The sequence below is a fragment of the Lampetra fluviatilis genome, chromosome 53, assembly GCF_964198595.1.
Source record: "Lampetra fluviatilis chromosome 53, kcLamFluv1.1, whole genome shotgun sequence".
Lineage (NCBI taxonomy): Eukaryota > Metazoa > Chordata > Hyperoartia > Petromyzontiformes > Petromyzontidae > Lampetra > Lampetra fluviatilis.
In genome coordinates, this window is record NC_136327.1 from 1,195,099 (window position 1) to 1,219,315 (window position 24,217).

The 24,217-nt window shown below is 49.0% G+C and overlaps 2 protein-coding genes across 3 annotated transcripts; one reads left to right on the top strand and one right to left on the bottom strand.

The window, feature by feature from the left end:
• Nucleotides 1-279: 279 nt before the first annotated feature.
• On the bottom strand, nt 280-7,375 carry LOC144949243 (induced myeloid leukemia cell differentiation protein Mcl-1 homolog). The gene is made up of 2 exons (XM_078879146.1): nt 6,605-7,375; nt 280-2,629 (listed from the first exon to the last, which is right to left on the bottom strand). The coding sequence occupies exons 1-2, from the start codon at nt 7,262-7,264 to the stop codon at nt 2,492-2,494; spliced, it is 798 nt and encodes a 265-aa protein (XP_078735272.1). The 5' UTR covers nt 7,265-7,375; the 3' UTR covers nt 280-2,491.
• Nucleotides 7,376-11,636: 4,261 nt separating this feature from the next.
• Nucleotides 11,637-24,203, top strand: DNAAF4 (dynein axonemal assembly factor 4). Of its 2 annotated transcripts, none has more exons than XM_078879152.1 (9): nt 11,637-11,807; nt 16,934-17,084; nt 18,011-18,144; nt 18,900-19,113; nt 20,341-20,474; nt 20,981-21,081; nt 21,302-21,455; nt 22,636-22,741; nt 23,221-24,203. In XM_078879152.1, the coding sequence occupies exons 1-9, from the start codon at nt 11,685-11,687 to the stop codon at nt 23,334-23,336; spliced, it is 1,233 nt and encodes a 410-aa protein (XP_078735278.1). In that variant the 5' UTR covers nt 11,637-11,684; the 3' UTR covers nt 23,337-24,203. The 2 variants fall into 2 exon arrangements, with proteins under 2 accessions (XP_078735278.1, XP_078735279.1); XM_078879153.1 differs by having other exon boundaries at nt 20,344-20,474.
• Nucleotides 24,204-24,217: the final 14 nt, after the last annotated feature.

Consider the following 24,217-nt stretch of genomic DNA (forward strand, 5'->3'; position numbering starts at 1 on the left):
AACGGATTTTGCTGCACTGGTGATATAAGCACACAGCCGATAACACTTCTTATCGTGGACATTCCTGCAAGTAATATCGAGGCTCGATAACCTACCACAAGCGATAGCATGGGGAGGTCCTCATTCAGCAGTGGATTGACCAAGGCTGGCGATTACGATAAACAAGCCACACAATCTAAAAAAACGCATACATAAACTGAACGCCTTTCTTGGCATCAATTCCACTTCAGCTACGATCGAATCAGCACTGGCAGAATAAAAAAACACGTGTCGAGCAAATAAACAAGATACTCTTTTATTGTTGTTTTGAGAGGCGGAGCGGGAACTGAAAGCACCAATAAGATCTGAAGAATGTGGAGCATGCACAAGCAATAATGGCCCTGGGGGGGGGGGGCGCCTACCACCCCAGTGCCTTCACAGGCACCCCCCCCCCCACAGTGTCACCCAAATGCCTCTTTTTTTTCCCCACTCGCAAAAACAGAGCCGCGCCCAGGGCTGAACAAGCCGTGGCCGCGGCTCAGGAGACGTCAGGTTGTTTTCTTTCCTCGCTGCACAACTCTGAGCTGTGCCGCCGGCGCCGTCACACCGCTACGGCCGGCTCGAACTGCACACCGGTGACAGCGGCGTGTTGCCACGATGGTGCCCGCGTCCTGCAGTGACCAAGGCGCATTTGCAGGAGGATGCAACTAATCCTGGCCCTGCTTGGCCCCCCGAGCCAAGACTTTGATTTTGCGAGGGTCTGCGTTTCAGTTTGGTTGCGGCATAGGCAGTGGGAAAAAAACACCCATACTGTGAAGGACCCTACGCTGGCTTGGCACAAACGTGCCAGTGGATAAGGGATTATGAGCGATCACAAAGCCCCAGTGTGGTCTCACACTCATACATACATACACTCACTCGCCCATGCACACACACACGTCATACACCACCGTCACATCGTTCAAAAGCCAGATTTAAAATAAACTAAAACAAAATGTGCTTCAGTAACAGCCGCTCCAGATGACGCACATGTGGGCAGCAAGGAAATTTCTCTCGATAATCCCTGGTAAGCAAAAATCCACCCAGGTAGAACTGCCACCTCTTACCGCCGCCGCCCCCTCCCCCCCCCATGGCAATCAACACACCGTTGATTTGCCTTAGGAAAATATGCAAGATCTATCCTGAACCAAGTAATTATTATTGCATGGTAAGGGTACACTACAATCTAATCCAGGACAGGGCAATGGGTAAAGGTTACCCAGAGTCCATTTTAAACAGGGGGGGGTGGGTTCTCTGTTTTCAATCAAGAATCTACACCCCCCCCCTCCCCCCACCGGGCCAGCTACATCGCAACTCCAAAATGTGTTTTTTAGTCGCACACGTTGCAAGGCTACTTTTTGGGGTAGGCCAATGCCAATTAACAGCATGCTTAAACCAGGCTTGTCGTTTCTAGATGCGGCTTTAAAATCAGACTGCCGTGCACCATAGGGCCCCACCCCGCCCATCCAAGCTGCCTATCGTGTTCACCTGGACACGCACAGGGAGGAGGCTCCTGATGGGTTTTGGAACCCTCTCCTCAGTCTACCTTCTAGGCCTGTACTCATAAATGGGTACAATCGTTGCACCCACAGTCCTGATATTACATCATATGACCAAAAAAAAGTTAAACCTTTTGTGTTGCAAGTTGAGGCTTTCCTACCCTGCAACTTTCATGCAAGGGGCTGCTGCGGCTGTTGCTGCCCGCTGCCAAATGCAACTCTCGCTTCCTCGAGTTGCGTAAAGACCAAAACAATCAGAACAAATTATTCTGTTTCTGGCCAAAACACTGCCACGAAGGCAAGAGTTATTCAATTCCTCGCCGTGTTTGAGGTAGCAATATAACACACATTAACACGTTTCTAATCTTTTACCTTTTCTGAAATTTTATTTTAAGAAAATAATAATTAAAATTATAAGTGCTTCTGAAATGCTCAATTTTACCAACACTTACAATGCTGCCTCATCGAGCCAGATTTAAATGAATTTAACGACTCTTTAAAAGCAAATAGTTGCCATCCAACAAGAGCCTGTGCGTCAATTTCCATTCGACTTTCGGGTTTTTCTCGGTAGGAAGACGCAAACACCTTGCTCACACAGAGGTTTAAAATATTAACAAAGCATTACAGGCCCCACGGAATGCAACCAACGATTTGGCACCATGCACCCCAGTCGCCAACGCTCCCATGCGGCAGGTTTAGCAAAACGGAAACGAACGAACAGCGAAAATCAGAATGTAAAAAAAAATGTATTTACAGCTGCATCTTTGCCAAAACTCTACCGCCATGGAAACGTTGAGCACCACAATTTAACGTTGCAGGGGTGGGTGATGCGTGCCACGTCTGTTCAGAGTCTCGATGTTTTTCCGCGGTTGTGGTAGTGGTGCTTCGTTTAGCTCAGCTGGAGGTGACGAGGCTGGGGCACACCGTGCGCGGGAGCCAGATAAGATTGGGGCCTCGTGTGCCACTTGGAAGGTTCAGCAGAAACCGCTGAGGATCTTGCGAACGCCCAACGCGGCCAGAGCCGTCATGGCTCCGAACCCCGCGACGGCCATCAGCGTGTTTTTGAGCATGCTGTCGGGCGTCTCCCGCTCAAACTCCCGCACGAACCCATCCTGCACCAGAGGAACACAAGCGCAATCTACGTCAGTACAGTTCGTGCATGTACACACACACATACGGCATCGGTCCTGAAAACAGCGGTGGAATAGCGATCGAATGTACAGGCGGTGCAACTGGGCGCTCAAGAGCCAGAGGGGCCCAGCTGCCGAGTTACAAAGAGAGGGGAAATTTGCTCTCCAATGATGTTTTCACAAACTTAATGCAGGTCTTGGAGAAAATGTTGGCCCACCAAAAAAATAATGGAAGGGCCATACAGCATAACAGGAAAAACACACACTCGTGGGGGAATTGGCAGAAAGGGCCAGTCACATTTCATTTCTTCCATCAGGGCCCACACCAAGCACACTACGATTCAGACTTAAATGTGTGACGGGGCTTTGTCCACTGGCCTTATGCGCACATGCACGTATGGACGCAAACACGCGAGATTACAAAAACACAGCTCTTTCATGTTTTATACAAAGATCCGTGAGAGAGGGGGTGGTTGTGGTGGAGGCATGGTGGCGGAAAGCCAGAATAGGAAGCTGCAGAGAGGCGGGTGTGGGGGCGGGGTGGAGGAGCTCATGATCAATAGCGGGCTTTACGCACCCACACATTTGGAAAAATAAATCTTTCCTGCCACGTCACAAACATTCCCCTTACAATTGACGAAACAAAAAACCCCAATTCTGTCTCCCACCAGTGCCACAGCCAGATGGGAATGGGCCCAATAGCTCGCCCGCCCTCCCTCCCTCCCTCACCAGTTGGTAACAACAACATGCAAAGGTATACTGCTCACAAACAGCAAGAAGGCACGTCTCCCATGTCTTGCATGCGTGTCGTGACGACATTGCAAGTACTTTCAATGCTCTCAGCCCTATCTAGATCACCAAGCTCAATGTAAAAAGGGCCCAACATGTGGCTGTAGTATTGTTCAGACCAACTCAACTGTGGCCATCCCATCAGGCTGAGCAGTGAAGTGCCTGGAGCAGCTGTGAGATGTTTGGTCCGAGCCACTATCTATCAAAACCTTTATTTTCAAACAATGCAGTCGTCGTCAGCAGAGCTGAACTTTTCCAGCAATAAGGTTTTGTTACTCTCTCGCATTGTGAACGAAAGCCAATGAATGAAGGCCACAGCGAGTGGCAATCTAATTCCGGGGCGTCAGCGCCTCTTTAAAATGTTGAAGTCCATATCTCGTTTTGCATGTGCGCACGCAATCCGAGTCCAATGGACAACAGTTCTGTTTACGCAACTGCCGGCGCGGTAGCTGGCGATGACTGTGAGCATGTTGCTGCACAGGGAGCGCAGCGGTCTGCCTCCGTTGTTAAGAAAAATACAAAGCAGTGTCCACCAACACGCCACGGTGGCTAGGAGATGTTAACTACCTCGCCTGGTATACAGGAGGTCGTGGGTTCGATCCCGACCCCAACACCCAGAGGTCGCAAACGGGTTTTGATTCCTTACCCGTACCCGGCCACACCAGCGGGTACCCGTACCCTACCCGTACCCTATCCGATACCCAGCGGGGTACGGGTAGCCGGGTATCGGGTAGGGTACCCGATTGCGAAATCTGGGATGAAGCCATGTTGCAGGCGCGGGTGGGTTGATTCTAGGAACTTGAATTGTGAGAAGAGACAAGACGTTGGGAAATGAGTGACAAACGGCTACTCACCAGTGACTCACGGCCTACCCGTACCCGGCTGCACCAGGGTCGCAAACGGGTACCCGTACCCAGCTAGGTACGGATAGCCGGGTATCGGGTACCCGATTGCGACCTCTGCCAACGCCTGTCCCTCCGGTTTTTCCCTCCACAAATGTCCACATAAGCCACTTCAATGGGCTATCACATGTGGCTCGGTCTCTTAAGAAAAAGAGCTATATAGCTCAGTTGGCCTTGCCTTGTCCAATAAAAAAATATTCAAAGATTAAATAAGGAAATGTTTACAGTTTCGTAGAGAGATTGTATTTAAATGTTAAAGAGGGCGAGGCCCGCACAAGCCATAACCAAATCGCGGAATGCACCCGATCTTGTTAGACCTCAAAGCCAAGCAGCTGGGCATTTGCATTGTTTGCAAGCTTGTTTGTAATACATGGGCTGCATGGGGTATGCAGCACAAAAAGACCAATTATTGTACTTGTATGAGTCCACATCTCGACTCCCTGCTTTTACCAATTCGCACTGGCCAGGCGTGGCAAAGTATGAATGTGGCGGCTCTCATCCAGCAGTGGATTGATAAAACGGCGCTGAGGATCCGTACGAGGCTCACAGAGAACAACAAATACTCAGTTTGAAAGCCCTAAAAAAAGCTGCCGCGGCGGAAGTTTTAGTTCCACAATTTACGCCTCTATAAAGGAGGCATTTGCACTGTTTCGTTTGACATCACAGCATTTTTGCCCACACACGTACACACACACCAGGGGCCGCACCTTATTTGCTCAGTGGTTTTGAGTTCCCAGAAATGGTTGTTGAGGGGGGTCCACGAAACATGACAGTCACATTTTCCTAGGGGTTTCTGATTTCCACGTTTTTGCTTCGCAGTCTTCCGTTGGTGCGGCAAAGGCCCCCCCCCCCCCCTTAAGAGTTGAGAGATAAAGCGTGGCTCGCTCGCTTGATTGTTGGCAAGATTCGTGTTGAAAATTTTTCTCAGGTAAGAAAAATCCCCCGTTGTAAATTCTAGAAAACGGCAGCTACCCCCCCCCCTGCACGAATATGAGTTTCCATTGTTCAGTGTCCCAGCTATCGCTCACGTTACAGTGCAAATAAAGATCCTTTGTTGTTGAACCGAGTAAGAACCAAGGTAGTCTATTTTTGTCACAATGGGCCCCCTTACGAATCAGAGAATGACCATATAACTCTTAAAAAGCAAGAACCTCGTGCAAATGAGTTGAGACTCGGAGACTTAATCCAGGTTATAAAGCAGGCAATTATGAGACTCAAAAGTGAATGTGTACCGTCTGAAATATTAAGTGCTGTTTTACAAGCCCAAGATTATCACCAAGTGGATGCAGAAATTACCGACAATTTTAAGTACCCAATTTAGGACGTGGATAATTAGGCACGTAGTCAATGCGTCGTTTCTGTAATAAATACATTTTGAATGCGATGACTAATTTGGAGAATAAAACCCGTTGTACAATTATGGTAATGTTAATTATTAACGTTGAAAAACGCCACGTCTCTCTGGGTCACATGCCGTAGAAGGCGAGGTGCGCGTGAACTGTCGACTACTTCTGCAGGTCTCTCCCCCTCGTAAACTCAAACCCACAGCTGTTTAATGGGCTGCTACACTTTGCTATTGAAACTGTGACTGCAGAAATCGGTACAGAATTTGTTTTTACACATTTGACTGCTTTAAACAAATGCTTCTCGAAAACATGGACGCTGAAGAGCCGATAGGCAATGGAGCGAAAATATGCAGATGGTAATGCAGATGGTATGAAAACAGGACGAATGCTGTCTAAGAGAGGAAACGTGTCTCCCGATTTACAAACACACACACAAGCTGCCCCTGGAGTCGCTCAATACTCTACACAAGCGCTAAGGTGTCGCCGCCGACATTTTTCAGCAACTTGGCAAACTCAAATAGAAACCCAAATAAATTGCTCTTCCGTCTCGCGTTGTAAAAAAAAACCCGTCTGAACACATCGCCACCAAAAATCACAATTTCTACCATCTCCACTATCACCTTCTCCACCACCACCACGACGATCAGTGTCCACCATCAATCAATTACAACCACGTCGCATATCACCACCACCTTCTCCACCACCACCATCAGTGTCCACCACCAATCAATCACAACCACGTCGCACATCACTATCACCACCACCACCATCAGTGTCCACCACCAATCAATCACAACCACGTCGCATATCACCACCACCTTCTCCACCACCACCATCAGTGTCCACTACCAATCAATCACAACCACGTCGCACATCTCCACCGCCGACCGCGCCGTGTCTCGACCAAGTGCGTGGCTCACCCAGCCTCCCTGCTGCACGAACCAAGCCCTCCGCGAGGACACCAGGAAGGCAGCCACCTCGTCCGCCACGGCCCTCGCCTCGGCGTCGCTCAGCCGCCCGCTGGCTTTCAGCCTCTTGACGAGTAGCGCGCAGAACACCACCAGCGCGACCACGCGGCCCCAGTTCATGTGCCCGTCGGAGAACATCTCCCGGGCGACGCCGAGCGCAGAGCCGCGCAGCTCCTCGGAGTCCGTCTGGGCCTCCACGCGGCTCACCATGCCCGAGATGGCGGCGCGGTGTTGCTCCAGGAGCGAGTCTCCCATACTTTTGAGAAGCTTTGAAGCGGCAGAAAGTTGCTGCTGCTGCGGCTGTTCCGTCGGTGTCAGATGGGCCATGTAGGCCGAGATGAAATCCGCGGTCTTCACGGTCAGCTCGTCGTCGTCGAAGCGCCTCGCTCCGCCACTCCGCGTTGCCTGAATGGCCGCCGCGGAATGCGAGACGGAGTCGGCGGAGGTCGCAGGCGTCGTGGGTGGCGGCGCGCCGCAGGCCTCGTCAATGGCGGGTGCTGTTGCCGTGTCGTTGTCGCGGGGCGAAGGAGAATTGGGAGGCGACCCCGCGCCCTGTTGTTGTTGTAACCTGTCGGCGGCGAAGATCCCTGCGTGAGTGCCGTCGGCCACCATGGTTGCGTGCGAGCAAAGTAGCTTGGGAGGTTGTTGGTGTGTCGATGGAGGTGAGCGGTGAGACTGCGGCTGTGGGCGGTGTTGGTAGCGCGGTCGTCGGTTTTGTGGCCCAGCACTGACTGGGGGCGGGGCGGTGCGGGGCAGAGGCCACGCCCCCAACTTCCTCCCCCTCTCTCCCTCGGTCAAGTGGTGGGATTTTTCTTGTCTGATAGGTTTCTAAAATAATCCAAGTGAAAGATCTGCTGTGTGAATAATAACGCACGGGGTTTTTTTGTTTGCTGCCAGCGTTGGAAAGTGTGGCGTTTATGAAGGTCCCCGTGTTGGAAGCTAGTTTACAGTGTGTTTCGTTTTCGTTGGGCCGGTTATGTAATCCGGGTTTCCAGAATCTTCTTTTATGGTGTAATTAATATTGAGTATGGTAAAATAAAAGATCGTGAGAGTTACCCTCGGTGTGTGGAGGGGTTCATCTAGCAGTTGATAGCACATGGCTGGTGACGTTGATGTTTTCAGTAAAAGTGCTTTGCCCAAAAATTGTTCTTTATATTTAAGGAACTTTAGTGAGTTAGAGACAGCATTGTGATGATGAGATACATCATCAGCCATGATCTATCCACTGTACGGTTGAGCCTGCATGTTAGAGCACGTGGATGTGATACTACCCGGGTAATACCAGGTGTTACAGACAAGGGGGTACGAGGTGGGAGCTTAATCCATTTTCCGAGGTTTTGTTTCTTACCTTCTGCGCTGGTGTGTATACGTGGTGGGGTTTATCCGGGTTCATCCCTGGTAGCCTCTACCACGAATTCAGTCAGGCAGAATATCGCAATGGTAGCAGGGCTATCATTCAAAGAAAACCTTGAAACTCGGCGTGGCTTAACATGTTTATCCCATCAGCAGCATCCTCGGTGCCCGATTGTGTCAAAATAGATGCCGTTTTGTTTGCTGGAATTGTCCCCGCTTTCAACAAAAAAAACTAATCGGAACAATATTGACACACAGTTCGTCATAACATTTCTGCGAATTTAATTCAATTCTCGGTTTAATTCCAGTGGAAAATAACTCCATTTGAGATGCGTTTCGCAACCGGAATCGGAGACTTTCCCAACACTCTACACTACCGTCAATGCAATTCGGACCCCTATGAACCAAATCACCCTGAATGCACCCGAACTTTCCCCGTCAGATCTCAAAAGCTAAGCAGGATCTCAGCGTGGATATTCCTTGTGTGGTGGAAAATGATGCATTAAAAAACCTTGTAGACTGCTGGCAGAGCTTCAATGGCCAACAGCAAGTGGGAAGTGCAGCAACGTCCAATGGTGTTGTCCCGCGATATGTGCTCTCGTCGATAGCCTTGATAATTGGTTTTTTACCCTTTTATCTGGCAACAAAACTGACACTTTTTTTTTACAAGGAGTCATGTTTGCATAGACCACAATACCTGCAGTCATAATGCAAACAAAAAACATAACTCTGATAATGTATGCACTGTCCTTAAAGTTGATTAATCATGTATGCACTGTCCTTAAAGTGTCAGTTTTGTTGCCAGATAAAAGGGTAAAAAAACAATTATCATATTTTTTACTGGCAAATGAGGTTCCAATGGTGTCGATAGCCTTCTTACCTTACACCAGCCCGGACTGACCATATTGGTGAAGTATGGTCAGACAACCCCCAGCACAACGGCGTCGGGAGGCACTCATCCAACAGTGGAGTAATAAAACAGCTGCGCATAGTGTACATAGTTGAGGAGGGCTTCATCCAGCAGTGGGTTGACCATAGCTGCTGGTTATTTGTTATGATTATAACATTGCTTTTTCAATAAAGTAACATGATAAAGCAAGCTTGTAATGGTAAACACGGTTCATTGCATCACATGATTTAATGGTCTAGGAACGTTTGAACTGTGGAGTTTTAGACTTTTGGAGATAACGCAGAGTTTATCTGTCTTTTCGAAATTCCATTCATGAGCCCGAAAACATCAACAAGAAGAGTTAACTTACCCCGACTGCAAAAAAAAACACATCTCATAACAAGCATAACAGCAATTCTCGTGTTTAGGCGAAATAGAATAGTAATGCAAACGGAATCTAGAATTCTAGATTTGAATAGGAATCTAGAATATCTAGAATATTTAAAAGCATAGTTAGTGAAGATAACATGCTCGTATTCATCAAACTATTTTAACACGTATGATAGTCATCGGTCACATTTTTTCAAAAAATGTGCAGCTCATTGTCAATCTACTGTGGGATGAAGGGTCCAGCCAGCTATGGCGTGTCGGTCGTGGGGGTTGTTTGACCATACTTCACCACGCTGGTCAGTGTGGGTTGGTGAAGATGTGGGGGGCTGGTTCAGATGTCACTGAACGTAATCGCTATTGACGGTAGCAGAAGTAGGCAAAAATGGGTCCATTGTTGAAATTCGTATTAAAATATAACTTCCGTAAAGGAAAAATCCCCAGAGTAATTATGTTGGTAATGCTGCTGCATGGTGCATGAGAACATTTACAACAACAAAGACTCAGCACATTCTTCAACAACCCTGAGTCCTTAAGAAGCATATAATCAGTGACGTTTCATGGACATGTTGAAAGTCCGTTGCCTGAAACGTCCCCTTTTATATATCTTCCATTTTAAAGCCGCACTGTTGTTGATGAGTGGGCTGTTTCGTTAATTCTGGATAACACGGCTCAACCCACAGGCTGCATGATTAATGATGCATTTCCATTCTACTGGTGGCTCCACTACCACGCACCTTCCCTCCTTTCTCCATCCAAAATTTCCAGCCCAATGATGTCAGATCTACACCTCGTCGGTTTTTGACCAGACTTCGCCCACGCTGGTGACTGTGCAGTGCTTAAAAACCACTGTGCCACCTCTCCCCCACCCTCTGGCACTTCTAGCAGTAGAGTAATCGAGCCACTTGCGTGTGGGGTTGGTGGAACACGTCGTAATGGGGCCTCCCTAGAGGGTATACCGAGGTGCTTACTCTAGTTCAGTGTTCTTCACTAATTTTCAGAGGTAATCCACACATTGGAAACGACTGGGTTTGACAGCACGATGGGGTCTTTTCACATTTGTGTATTTTCGGGGGCCACACGTCAGGGCCCGCACGAAAGGCCACCAGGGGCTGCCAGGTGAACTGCGGGCCCTCAATGAAGAACACTGCTCTAGCTGAACAATACTGACTGTGCCTGCTGCACATGGCAAGAACCTTGGGTTCACCATGGGCTTTGTCTCTCACTGTTTTCCTGAACGCTTGTTTGGTGGACTGCCTGGGTTAGGCATGTGACTACGAGCCGCAGTCATCGTGAGAGGTATACTGAATGTGGCGTGCCGGGTGCGGTGATATGTATAAGTTTATCATTCGCCCCACCACCTAAATAAATATCCTGTAGTGCGATTGCGCAATGTGTTTGCCTGGAAGCCATATATGATGCAAGGGGTTCGTATTTTACAGTGCAGTATCTGGGCAATGTTCAACATTATTGCGCTCTCGATACGTTCAGTCGCCAGTTGTTTATCATAAAGTTATATTAGGGTTAGATCGCGTTCATATAAATGTGCCGTTGACCCACCACCCGACACAGCCACATCGTAAGGTGTGTCACGTTAACAAAACGTGCCAATTAGTGACTACTTCAGCACACCGATGTGTTGGAGAGTAAACCCACAACATTTACAATCTGAGTATCGTGACGTTTCGCTGGCGATTACAACAACCAGCTTCATCAGGCGAGTTGCAGAATTGTGAAGAAGTCTTCCTATTTCCAGTCTTAAATAGTGGAGTAAAAGTGATAGTCATCACTGTGAGCCTATCAGGTGCGAAGATCAGAGGGGACTTTATGTAATACAATAAACTACAGTACAATGACTCCTATACTTACGAACGAGTTCGGTTCCAGACGGCTGTTCGTAAGTCGATTTGTTCGTAAGTCCTGTCGATTTCATGTACACTAAACACGGGGAATGGCTTTAAAAGTTGCATAATCTCCAGTAGATGTCACTTATTCTTTATGTTCTGCAGATGTAAATGGCACTGGTTCTTCATGTTCTGCAGATGTAGATGCCAACTGGTTCTTCATGTGACATCTCCATGACATACGGACAGGTTTGTTCGTATCTCCGAAAGTTCACAAGTGGAATGTTCGTAAGTTGAGGAGCCCCTCTGAAGCCCAATGTATTACGTTAATCTGACGTCGCTCGCCATCTTGGTAAGGGCAACACGAATCGATTGGACTTATGCCACCGCCGCCATCTTGGTGAGGGCAACACGGACACGGTGCGCTGTCCCATCGCCGCCATCTTGGTGAGGGCAACACGGACACGGTGCGCTGTCCCATCGCCGCCATCTTGGTGAGGGAAGGCGTTCGGCGTGGGGACAGCCGTCGTTGGCAGCAGCAGCGGCAGCAGCAGCAGCGATGCCGATTGCCGTGAGCGACTTCTCGTGGGAGCAGTCCGACGCGGCGGTGCTTCTCTCCGTGCCGCTGCGAGGCGTGCGGCCGGGCAGCGTGGACATCATCGCCTCTGATGAATACATCAAGGTGAGGAGTCGTGGGGGGGTGGATATCGACCCCCTCATGGGGTCCCCTGGGACCCGAGGTCTTGGGGGTGGGACCCCGCTTCCACGAGTCCCGGCCTGACCCTCGACCCCCTGGCCCCCCGGGGTAAAACGGGTTTAATTCTCGGGCTCAGAGCTAAAGTGGTAAAGTTACACGGAAAGTGGGATTGTAAGAGGGGGTTTTTGCGTGTGTATCGTTACGTATCTCGCACACGCGAACTTACTGTCGGGCTTGCATCTTGCACGATTGTTTTAATTGCGTCCCCTGCCACGGAGATGTTACCATCATATGCTTGGTTCTTTCGGTAAAGTCGCGTAGAAGGGGCTTCACCGAAATAGCCAATAATATTAATCCCTGCACTCACGAAAGCTTTACATCGAAATGTTACCATCAGTTTAGATAACTCGCTGTTGCAAACCATGACATGATGATGTGGGGATCTCAACACACGGTACATGTACGAGTCTAACCCGACTTTGCCATTAATTTAATGCGAGTTCAGCTATGAATGAATGGGTTATTGTATTAAACGGGGTTATTATATCGGCCTCGGAGGAATGAGAAGGCTGCTGCTTAACTACCATGGCAACGGGACGACTCTCTGCACTAATGATGTATCTAAAGTCATATTTTAGTTGTGTTTTTGTTATGAGTCGGAGTAGTTTGGTATTTGGTGGCAAAGCCTGTTTCTTTTAATGTTTAAAGTTGTGTTGACGGATGTTGCCAGGCATGCGGGTCGCCATAGCAATGGGCTTTGCGTGGTTACACACAGCCGGGGGGGGGTCTCAGTAATTAATCGATTCGTGTGTGTGGGGGGGGTCTTGGTAATGAATCGATTTGTGGGTGTGGGGGGGGGTGTTCACATTCCGTGCAGGATCGCCGTGCGTCATTGTGGTGATAGTCATCATCAGCCATGATCACTCCGCTTCTGAACGAAGGCTTCCCCCAGGCCGAGTTGGTCGTACGGGTTGTTTAATAACCGCGTGTGTGCGCCTTCTTCGCCGGTGCTACTTGTGCCAACAGCGCTTGCCCGAACATTCTGTCGGCTTCACGGGAGACCTTTGTCTTTGACCACACTTCACCGTCAGGGGCAGGTCCGGGCTTTTGTGGTCCATGAGCCCAGACCAGATATCTCATTTGTAGGTGCCACCTGAGGTGGTGTCGCCTTCGTGGCTCTAATTGCTTAATGTGGGCAATAACAGACAATTACTGTATGCGATGACCTCTTGAAATGAGTGGGGTTATCAGGTCGTGCAAAAACTTATGTAATGTTAACGCTTTTCTTCCTTAGGTGGTGTCGGTTTGTGATTTGGCTCATAGAATATCCTTGAAAATTATCGCAATCTTCGTTGTCATCATCCGCAGCAGCAGCAGCATTGTAATACATACCACCACCAGCATCAGCAGCAGGATTATTATTCAATGCATCATTGCCATGAGCGTCATCATCACCACCACCACCATCAGAATCATTACATCATTATCACCTTCACGGTATAATGATCATTATCAACACCGTGATCATTCGGGTCATCAATCTGCGGTATTATACAATCGGCGTCATCTACATCATCAGGGTTCTAATCATCATGCACCACGTCATCACTTTAGACAATTATTCGGTAACCTTCACTCCCATCAGTCATTGACAGTCTTTATAAATTCACTTGTCATTAATATCCATACGTCTTATTCTTTCGTATGGCTGCTGATGTAGATGCAGAGCATCAACAACAATTTCACGTTCAGGTGGTCAAGCCAGAGAACCACGTCAGGAGTGTCTCGCTGTGATGTCTCCTTCGCATTTGTGCATCGAGCATTGCGTCGTTATACGTTGCACGGTCTGTTCTGGATGACCACAGTCGCACACTGGAGAGTTTATTTTGTATTTTTCATTTGTGCGTCAGGTATTTGCATCTGCCATGGTTTGTGTGGATGCAGTTTAGGGTGAACCATGAGCTTCGTGGAAGACCAAACACAGGGATCTACACTGATCAGTCATTGACAGTCGATAGTAATGAGTCAGTAATTAACACTTATATCAAGCAGTCATTGACAAGAGTTTAGCAATTAACGCTCATGCCAATCAGTCAGCCATTAACACGCATACAGAAGGGCCAATGTGCGAAATAAAGCCTATTATATATTCACCCCATTTTAAGGCCACCGTGTTATTGACAAATGTGTTTGTTGTTTTGTTATTTGTGCTTGTGCACCACTGCCAAAGCAGCAGCATCAGCAGCAAAATAATGTGTCCGTCATTAACACTCGTGCCCATCAATCAGTCATCAACAGTCATTGGACTGTCACTCGGCCTAGTACATGTTATCTTGTTGGTCTCTGTACTTGATAATCTTGTTTAAGGGGTATTCCCACGTAGTTCTGCCACTTTTTTCAACGTAAAATATGCGAAATATACGGTGTTTTGAACGTGGTCATAAAAGTGTTATTATTGAGCCCAGTTCAAAATGCCCCCTGCACGTAGTTCTGAAAAAAACACTTCCCCAATTTCGTTCTCCGAATTGATCTTCAATGGAAAGTCTACTTTTGAAACTTCCCCTCGCTTTCTGCTCTTATTACGGAGTAATCGACCGGGTAGGTCAGAGGTCACAGTGCTTATCCGGCACTGCTGAGACCCTGGGTATGAATCATGTGCTCAGCCGTACATAATTAGACAATGCTCTCAAGCATGGTGAGTTGATGGTCTCTCAAAACCCGGTGACCAATGCCTATATGCAAATGTACAGCCTCTTTGTTAGTCCGCTGCTGGATGAGGGCCTCCCCACGTGGTGCGGATTGTGAAGGTTATTTGAGCGTACTACTATGGTCGGTGTGGGTTGACGAAAGCGGAGAGCATTGACTTGGGAGCTCAAAAGTATAATAGAACAACACACTGAAAGTGATAACCTCTATTGAAAACTGCAATGACTGCACATAAACACCATTGTGTAAAATCTGGTTTTGCACTTAATTTGCAAAAATTCCATCTCTGAGAATTATAAATGTGATTTTTGTGAGCATTTCTCTTGCGGAAGACCCTCGTGAAAGATACGACGCAAGAAGATCCCTTGGTTTCGATCTTCCGCAAAGCTAATGGGCCACAACCCAAAAGCGCATGCGCCACACAAACCACGGCAGATTCGGATTCGTGATGCACGGAAAGAAGAATAGACCATGGAGCATTTAATTAACTCATTGCCCGATTCACAAATGCAGAAGAGGCACAGGAAAAATGGAAAATTAACGAGAGTCCAGTATATGTGGCTGCGGTGCAACGTCTCAGACCCTGCAACATATCGTGAATGACTGCCCCAATTGGATCATTCAACGGCGATCTGAAACAAATAGACCCCGGCTACTCCTGAAGCAGTCGAATGGATATCAAATCTCGACATCAATTTGTAATTTGTTGTAATACAAAGGAAGAAGATAGGGACACGCCACTCTCTTTGTGAAGCAATGATCTGGCTCAACTACTTCAGTATAAAATTATATTTGTTGCTCTACATCAACTATCAGCCGTACGAAGACAAAGCATTTTTCTCTGTAGCAAGGCGGATTGGGAAAGTGCTGCCCCCTGATTTGTGGGTCATAGGTCACTTCAGAGAATCTCAGAAACAGTTCTTCACTACCTGCTTCCACGGACCGTTCTTTAACACGGGGTTATGCGCTGTGAAAGTTCTGAATGGATTCTCCGCTCGTGACGTGACGCCGGAAGAAGATCGACCGGGATAATAAAACATTTGGGGGAAACACAAAAAACACATTACCCCTACACCTCGCAGGAAACCCACAAACGATTTCCTTGAAACGAGGAGGCACCGCTCCCCCTGCTGGACTAGTGCTGTAACAACTGCATCACCGACTGCTTAACGGACTCGAAATTTAAAATTGACGAACCAATGTGGCCAATGTAGCCAATGGAGAAAGTTTTCAATTGGTGGATGCTGCCCATTATATCGATCGGGAACATGGCCACGGGCAAAATAACATGGGACAAAAGTCGAAAAGGTGCCCAAACAATCGTGGAGAGGTGGGAGTTGCATTGACATACAGAGAGGGGAACACATGGGTCAGTGAACAAATACTTATCAGAGACGGTGTATTTGTTGGTGAAGGGATTTAAGTGGGCTTGGGCAGAACATGTCACGAGAACGGATGATCGCTGATGGTCGAGGCTGGTAATGAAATGGCTTTAAAAGGAGAGATCACGTCCGAGAGAAAGACCACCGAGGATCGGACCGATGCGATCAGCACGTGTTTAGGAGCTCGGTGCGTTAGGGCGGTAAGATCCTTCGTCTTGATTCTACCAAATGTTCCGGTTTGGCTGGGACAATTTTGGCTTCAAAAAGGCTGTTACCGTGTCCCTAAACATACGTGAAATTGTGATTTTTGTCGTGGTTTTCATGATACAGGCAAAGTATAGGCCCTAGCAAAGTGGAGTGGTTGATGGATGAGTGGCAGTGCCTATGAGCAGCGAGGGATGCGCTTGCCGTGTGGGCGGTGGTAGTGGTTGAGTGGGCGTGGATTTCTAAAAATGGGTTTGTCTGACGGGGTCATGGAGGGGCTGTCAGCTCATTGTCCTGGTTTAGCCTCCCAGAAATTTGGTATCCATAGTCTGGAAAAGAAGAGAGGTACGTCTGGAGTGTAAAGAAAAGTGTATTTGAGGCTGGAGTGCTATTTCTATTCCTCTGGCTCAGAGAGCTGGACTCTTAAACTGTTCAAAAGGAATTTGTTGCCATTTGAGCACAGGTGTCTGAGACAAAATTGCTAGGAATTTTGTGGAAAGACAGGTTAAGCAATGCGGAAGTTTGGAAGAGAACATGAAATGTAAGCGCTGTAGATATGATACATCAAAAAAGGTTGTACTGGAGTAGGATATGTGGGGAGGACGGGGGAGGGCCGGTTACCAAGACATGCATTGGAATGGTCTCTACAAGAGCAGATGGTGTTAGACTATTCGGCATCTTGCGGGTAGTGTGTTTACTGCACAACAGCTGCAGGATGAGCCAGACTGTAAAGAGCATTGGTGAAATCTGGTTTCCATAATGGCTTTGGTATGATGACATCTTGATCTTGATTTGGTATACGTGTGTCTCGTCTGTCAGGTAAGCTTCCCGCCATACCTGCTGGAGCTGCTGCTCTTTGCGCCGGTGGATGAGGCGCGCAGCTCGGCTCGGCTGGGCCGTGGCGTTGCTCTGCTCACCCTGCCCAAAAAGGAGCCGGCACCATGGCCCCAGCTCATGTCATCGCTCCAAGGTGCCACAGCTACTGCCTATAGCGCTCATAGCAGCGTCACCACACGGCATCATGTATCTTACACCTCTTTTGCCACTGAGCCGTGCCGTGCCAGCCTGGCGTGGCTCAGGAGGCGCCAGGTTGTTTTTCCACTGCAGAGCCATGCCCATTGGAATCACACGCAATGAACAAGTCAAGCATGTAGATGACGCAGTGATTCCATGTCCTTGCATGTCCTGACATGGCATCACTGCATCAATAGCCCTGCTTGACCCCAAGCTAGATGCAGTGGACTTGTGAAGTCAGCATAACGTGGCTTGGTTCTGGCTTGGCACAGCAAATAGCCAGAGGAAAACCACCCATACTGTGAGGGCCCCACGCTGGCTCAGCTCGGATGTGTCAGTGGAAAAAAATGTACATGATAGTACCATTACAGTGGTGGCCTGTAATCCAGCACTATGGAGGCGAGGGTTGGTGGATTGCCTAAATGTTGTGAAACTCCCTTCCTGTGGGGGTCGAAGTTACTATACCCTGGCAGTACAGCAAAAATGTGGACTCCTCCTCTTCCATCTGTATGGGGTAGAGTGTTTTCCTCTCACACGCGTGGGTTTTCTCCGGGTGCTCCAGTTTACTCCCACACTCATTAATTGGCCGATGACACCTTAATATAGAGAGCTTAGGCAATGGTTGCCACCGGCTCGCTACGTCGTTGTTGCCTTCATGCTTGGTTGTTGTTCCCTGCGCCTCCGAGTTGTTCTCTCACTTTGAGAGTGAACAAATACTGGGCACATTACAAATTTTAATAATATTTATATATTTCCAGCTGGATGAATTTTCAGAGTTGAAAGTTTATTGATGTATCCGCGGCTCCATTAAAATTCAGACTGTGTGTGCATGCGCTTGTATCGACTGTGTTGACGGGACGCCTGCGTGGGTGTGTGCACCAGCGGACAAGGCGGCGATGCGGCGGGCACACGAGGAGGCGCTGGCCAGGGCGCAGGAGAAGGCTCGAGCCGAGGCCGAGGCACGGGCGGTGCGCAAGCGCGAGGAGGAGAAGTTCGCTCTGCAGACCATGATGCAGGTGACGCGTTACGATGCGCTCGTTTATTATCGCGTCCTTCCAGATGCTCACGTGTTTTTACCGAATTCTACGGATTATAACATGCTGCAGTAATTACGATGTACTGGCAGATCCAAGGGGTGGGCGATGAGGGCGATAGGCTTCCCCAAGTGACCCTCAAAATGTGTTGTTGTATTGATATTTCACAGAGAAAATACATTAATTGCTTATTTTTGGACCAACCCCTACCACTTGGAAAGTTTCTATATCTGCCTCTGGTATGACGCACCCCAATCAACATTTTCTCAATAAGCGCGATGTTTGAAGAAAGCAGGAAACAAGGGTGTAAAATATAAAGTTCTGAAACATACCTTGAACGCTGGGAACAGGAAGTGCATCTTATAATTCGGAGAATACGGTAACGGTGGAAGTGGCTGTGTGGTGGTCGAGAAGTTGCTGACTGCCTGGTGCTGAGAAAGTTATTCAAATTGTTTCACACGTGTAAGGGTGGAAATGGCCATGGTGGCAGCATAGGTCACCTACCGGATTAAGAGATGCACCTGTACTTTAAAATGCAGGGGAAGAACAAGTCAAGCATGTAGATGACGCATTTTAACCTTCAGAATGTGTTAGACCCTCATAGTTTGTCTACATTGCGTGCTACTAATGACCGCAAGTCACAAGGGCTTCTCGCAGTTGCAGTGTTATTGATCACGAGTCCCGTGTTGTGACAACTTTGCCATACCACCACCACCGCCGCCGCCTGTGGAGAACAGATCGAGGAGGACAAGCGGAAGAGGATAGAAGAGGAGAAGGAGAGGGAGCGCCAACACGCCACGGCGGAGCTCGAGAGGTGGAAGGAGCAGCAGGGCCGGCAGGAGATGGAGGAGAGAAGGAGAGTGGAAGAGGAAGAGGAGGAGAAGAAGAGGAGGGAGGAATGTGCGCGGCTGCGACAGCAAAATCGGGAGAAACAACAGCAGTTGCCAACAGGTGAACTAAACTAATCTTATTTTACCAGGTAAGGCCCACTGGGCTATAGATCTCTTTTTGAGAAGAGACCTGGCCATAAATGATAGCTCAACAAAGTGGCTTTTCACGTGGAAATTTTAAGCAGCCAAATACTCAAAAAGGCATGATTCTAAATGTGAAGGGAAAATCTGGAGGACGTGGAGAAAAAGCCACACACGACCACAAGGAGAGAAAACATGCAAACTCCAAATATATAGGTGTCAGGGTCGGGCTCAAACCCACGCCCTCCTGTATCTCAAGCAAGATAGTTAACATCTCACCACCGTGACGTGCCACATCTCAGGTGCCGGTGAGTGCGGCTCGGCGTTGCTAGGCGACCACACGTCAGGGTGTACAGTGGGCGGGTGTAACGCTGACAAGCCACCAGCTGTTGTCCTGTTTCACCTGAGGGTTCGCCACCTTGACGCGCTGATGAGCATCTGTTCACAAAGCGGCAGGTCTACGACGGAAGACACAACCAGCAAAACAAACAGCTCTTGTCTTGTTGATACAGTCTACTCTTGATTATCTGGGGAAGTGGGTGAGAAAGAGAATAGGTTAGGGTTAGGATAATGGTAAAAACACAGACAATGGTAACATACTAATTAGTCTATTAAACACATAGAATGCATAATTCACAATTTCTTTCTTGGTTTTCCCAAATTTGTGTCTTTAAGACCCTCCACCACCTAACAGTCAAGCAAACTAATTTGTCATGTATACAAGAGTGTAACTACACACCGATTATAATCAATGTTTCAACTCACTCAATGGTGGATTGAAAAACAATAGATCCATCTAAGTGTTAAATTTGGTTATGAGAATCGTCTTAACCACAACAATCTAATCAGATAATCAGGTGGCCTGTCTCAAAAATCGACTCTGAACCATAAGATTGGCAGCTAGAACCTACATTTTTGCAGAATGCGTCACATCTGTATTGCTTCTTAAAGCAATCGGATTACTTGCTGGTCACGTGAGCGCTGACCTCCAACAAGTGGGGAGTGGCTAGTAGACCAGCATGCTTGTAAATGTATTTTATTATTTATTTTAAATCTTATTATCTGTTCGCAATGACAGTTTATCCGTACTCGCGTGCTGTTTGCGTGGTGCACCACCATAGCACGCTGGTAATATATCAGAGTGACGTGACCAGCGTGCTGATTACGTGCTTTTTCAGCAGCCACACATCCGCTCTGTGATTCCCAGCAGGTGGGGGGCGCCCCCCAAAAAAGGAGAAGGAGTTGCCGCCCCCCCGGCAGGCGGCCGCCATCAGAGTTCACTTCAGTCCGCGCGTGTTCCCCACGGCGTTGCGAGAATCGCGCGTCCCCGAGGAGGAGCAGGTGAGAGCGCCTGGGCCATCGCTAACGCCTCGACTCTCCATTCGCCATCGCTGAGGGAGGGTGCGCACGTGAGACGACGCGTGTGTGTGTGTGGTGCTGGCCACCCACCCCCTCGTGTGCCGTGCCGGGATTCATAGGTGCTCACTAACAGCACTTGCCCCAACAATGTGTTTTGTGAGTGTGGGGAGCGGGAGAGTAATAGTGTGCTGCGCTACGACCCTGGTAACCTGAGTTCGACTCCTGCTCATGGCCAACTTTGGTGACCGGTTTTGGGCCTCCCCAAGGTCGACTAATCCTTGAGTACCTGGTGCAATGTGTAATCATCAGAACTGGGGAGACAAAGGCAACTAGGTGTGGTGCTGGCCACGCGCCCCCACCTCTCCGTTGTGTGCCGTTCTGGCCTTAATAGGTGCTCGCTAACAGCGCTTACTCCCAACAATCTGTTAAAGGTTTTATGTTTTGTGTTTGTATGTACGTCTCTGTGCTCACCCGCGTGTCGCCCCCAGTGGTTGCAGCGGCAGGCGGAGGCCCGGAATATATGTGACCTCAATGACCCTGAGCTCTCGGGGGAGGAGAAGGATCCACAGTGGCTCAAGGAAAAGGGCGGGTGGGTTGCTCCTGTGGACACCTGCACCCTCACGCACAGCAGTAGTTGCGCTATCAGCTCCACCCTCACACACACACACCTCTACTCTTACACACAGCTCCACTCGAACACAGCGATATCTCTGTTGGCTTCATGCAGTTCCACGCAGCTCCACCCTCACACAGCAGCGGCTCCCACGTGAGCCCGACTCTTAACGAGCGAGCGACGCCCATCCTGACAGGAAGCTGTTTGCGGCGGGCAATTACCTGGCTGCGGTGAATGCGTACGACCTGGCGATTCGGCTGAGTGGTGGCGATCCGGCGCTGCACCTGAACCGCGCCGCGTGCCACCTCAAGCTCCGCAACCTGCACAAGGCCCTGCACGATAGCTCCAGGGTACGTTAGCTCACTCACCCTCGCGTCCACCTGCCCGCCAGCCCGCCCGCCCGTCCATCCACCAGCCCGCCTGAGAACCTGCCTGCCAGTCAGCTCACCAGCTTTCCCTCAACAATTGGCACCTGTCCACAACATTAATACAAAGTTCCCCTGTATAGCCTTCAACAGAATGCTGAGGCAAGTGCTGTTAGCGAGCACCTATGAAGGCGAGCATGGCACACGAGGAGGTGGGTAGTCAGCACCATGCCCAGCCGCCTTCGTCTCCCAAGTGGCGATGTTTAATTTGGCAAATGTGAACCATGATGTTGGCACACAATGACCTACTCTTTTGGAATCTTGTCAAGGGATCTTTAACGTCTTTGAGTTTTACTTATTTTCTACTTACTATAAAGAAAACTGCGAATATATTACGGTTAATGCATCTGCAGTAATAACCAGGGCAGCTTGCTGGATTCCAATGGCGAACCTTTGCAACAAGCGGTAAAGGCGCTCGGACTGGGCCACGTTGTCACCGCCCCGTGACTGATGGGCCACGACCAATCGAGCACATCTGCTCCAGCTGTAGCTTCCTCAATGCATTGGTGCTGTGTGTTCCGTGCTTTCTTGCTGGTTGGAAGTTTTTCATTGATACATGTACAGCCCTTCTGGTAATCCACAGCTGGATGGGGGCTGTGTGGGTTGTCTTGGAGGGGTGGGGTTCGCTCGCCATGCTTCATCACATTGGTCAGTGCGGATCCGTGGCGGCGGGGAGCTTAAGAGGTCCATTTCCCATGGCCTGGCGCTACTGGCGATTTTGTAGCAGTCGCTTGTGGCCCTGGTGTCCTCTTGCATTTTCATCCTCATCGGTGCTGGTTTTTTAATGCCAACTAAAAGTACAAATTTTTATTATTCTCTTAGCACTGTCTATCAACCTGTAACGAGGGGGCACCATAATTCTTGTCCAAAAAACAGTAAAAATAGTAATTTAGTATTCACTTGTGTTGCTATTAGGGACATAGCCTAGACAAAACCAGTCAAATTGATCAGATGACCAGAGCAGGTATTGGAGCCCAACTGTCTTATCGCAAGTGCTACTGTTATTATTGCAAATTAAATACTTCCCGGGGACAAACGCGCATTGTAAAGCGTTTAACAGAATCCGTGTGTGATTTTTTTCTTCATTTGTTTTATTCCTGCCCAGGCGCTGGAGCTGCTGACGCCGCCAGTCCCAGCGAACCGCGCGTCGCGGGTAAAGGCGCACGTGCGGCGTGGCACGGCGCTCTGCCAGCTCGAGATGTTCGTCGAGGGTGAGTGGAGCCGGGCCCAGCGGCACGGCAAGGATTCATTTCTCCCCGGGTCTCTCTGCGTCGATTCTGTCGCGCAGCGGTCTAACGGTTGGCACGGTCGACTTGCAATCCAGAGGTCACCGGTACAATTCGATCTCTGGGCGCAGCAGTTGAAAGAGTGGTGGCAAGTTTCTCAATCCCCCTCCCACCACTGTCCACCCAGCAGTTTAAATGGAGACACTGCAAATCCATCGATTGGCAGGTTGTGTGTGGTGGGTAAGTTGTGGGTACTCTCACCTCTTCCAACATGTCTGGCTAGTGTGGAAGAGTCGACCAATACCCTGTCTAGAGCTCCCCATAGTGGAGGTTCGTCTACCAGCAGTGGCATAAGCAGGGCTGCACCTTTACCTTTTACTACCTTTACATGCCTACAAATTACGAATCTTCCCGCAAGTTGCAACCTGTCCGTCTGGATGACTACCCGTCATCGATGTGTGCAGGACTCATGGACTATGAGGCGGCTCTCAAGCTCGACCCCGATAATGAGGTGCTGAGGGATGATGCTCGCAGGATCCGGGACATCGTACAGGGCTCACGCGGAGAGGAGACGCGGTGATGCCGGCACCACTCCCGGGGTTTATGCTACGTGGCCTGTCCTGACGTATCATCATCACTTCATATTTATCGAGTGCCTCCGTTTCAGTGCATCTCGCGACTGAGAGTCCCGAATGTTCTGGGGATGAGTGTCGCTCCACAGCTGAGGAGGCACCTGGCTGCTGCTGAAGGCTCTGTCTCCCATTGAGCGCATGTATGTCCCAGGCACACTCAAGTACGGCACAAGGTGAACGCAGCACCGGCCTGCAAGTGGCTATTAGTCTATCAGAAGGAGGCGATGCTACTATGTTGCCTATTGTCAATTAAGTAATTGCAATGTTTTTTTTAAATCAAATGTGACACATTTGGATCGTGATACTGCCACGATCTGAATTGAAAACGTAGTTCCATGTATAGCCAGCTTATAAATCCACTGCTGGATGAAGGCCTTCTCTCCAAGCCGTTGCCATCTCTTACATGGTCCTGCGATGTAACAATCCACCTGGCACCAGCACAGGAGTTGTTTTCATCTCTGTCGTTCCCGTTTGGATGCCACTCCGTCGTTTCTCTCAACCATCTGCTACCATCATCATGATGTACAAGCCCTTTTTGTTAATCCACTGCTGAGTGGGGGGCCTGCATGCATGGGTTGTCGGGATTATTTAACCCTACTTCACGCTGGCCGGTGCAGGTTCAGCCTGTTGGTGACCGTGGGTTTATGCTGTTCTACAGTTGTGGTGAAGAACTCAATTCCATTAATATTCCCTATAAAGTAAAACCCTAATGTGCGCCGTGGTCATCACACGCTACGGCTCTTATACTGTATGTGACGATTTCAACTGGCGTGCCTCGTGGGCTGGTGTCAACGTCCTCTTTGTGTAACTTATTATTAAAATACACATT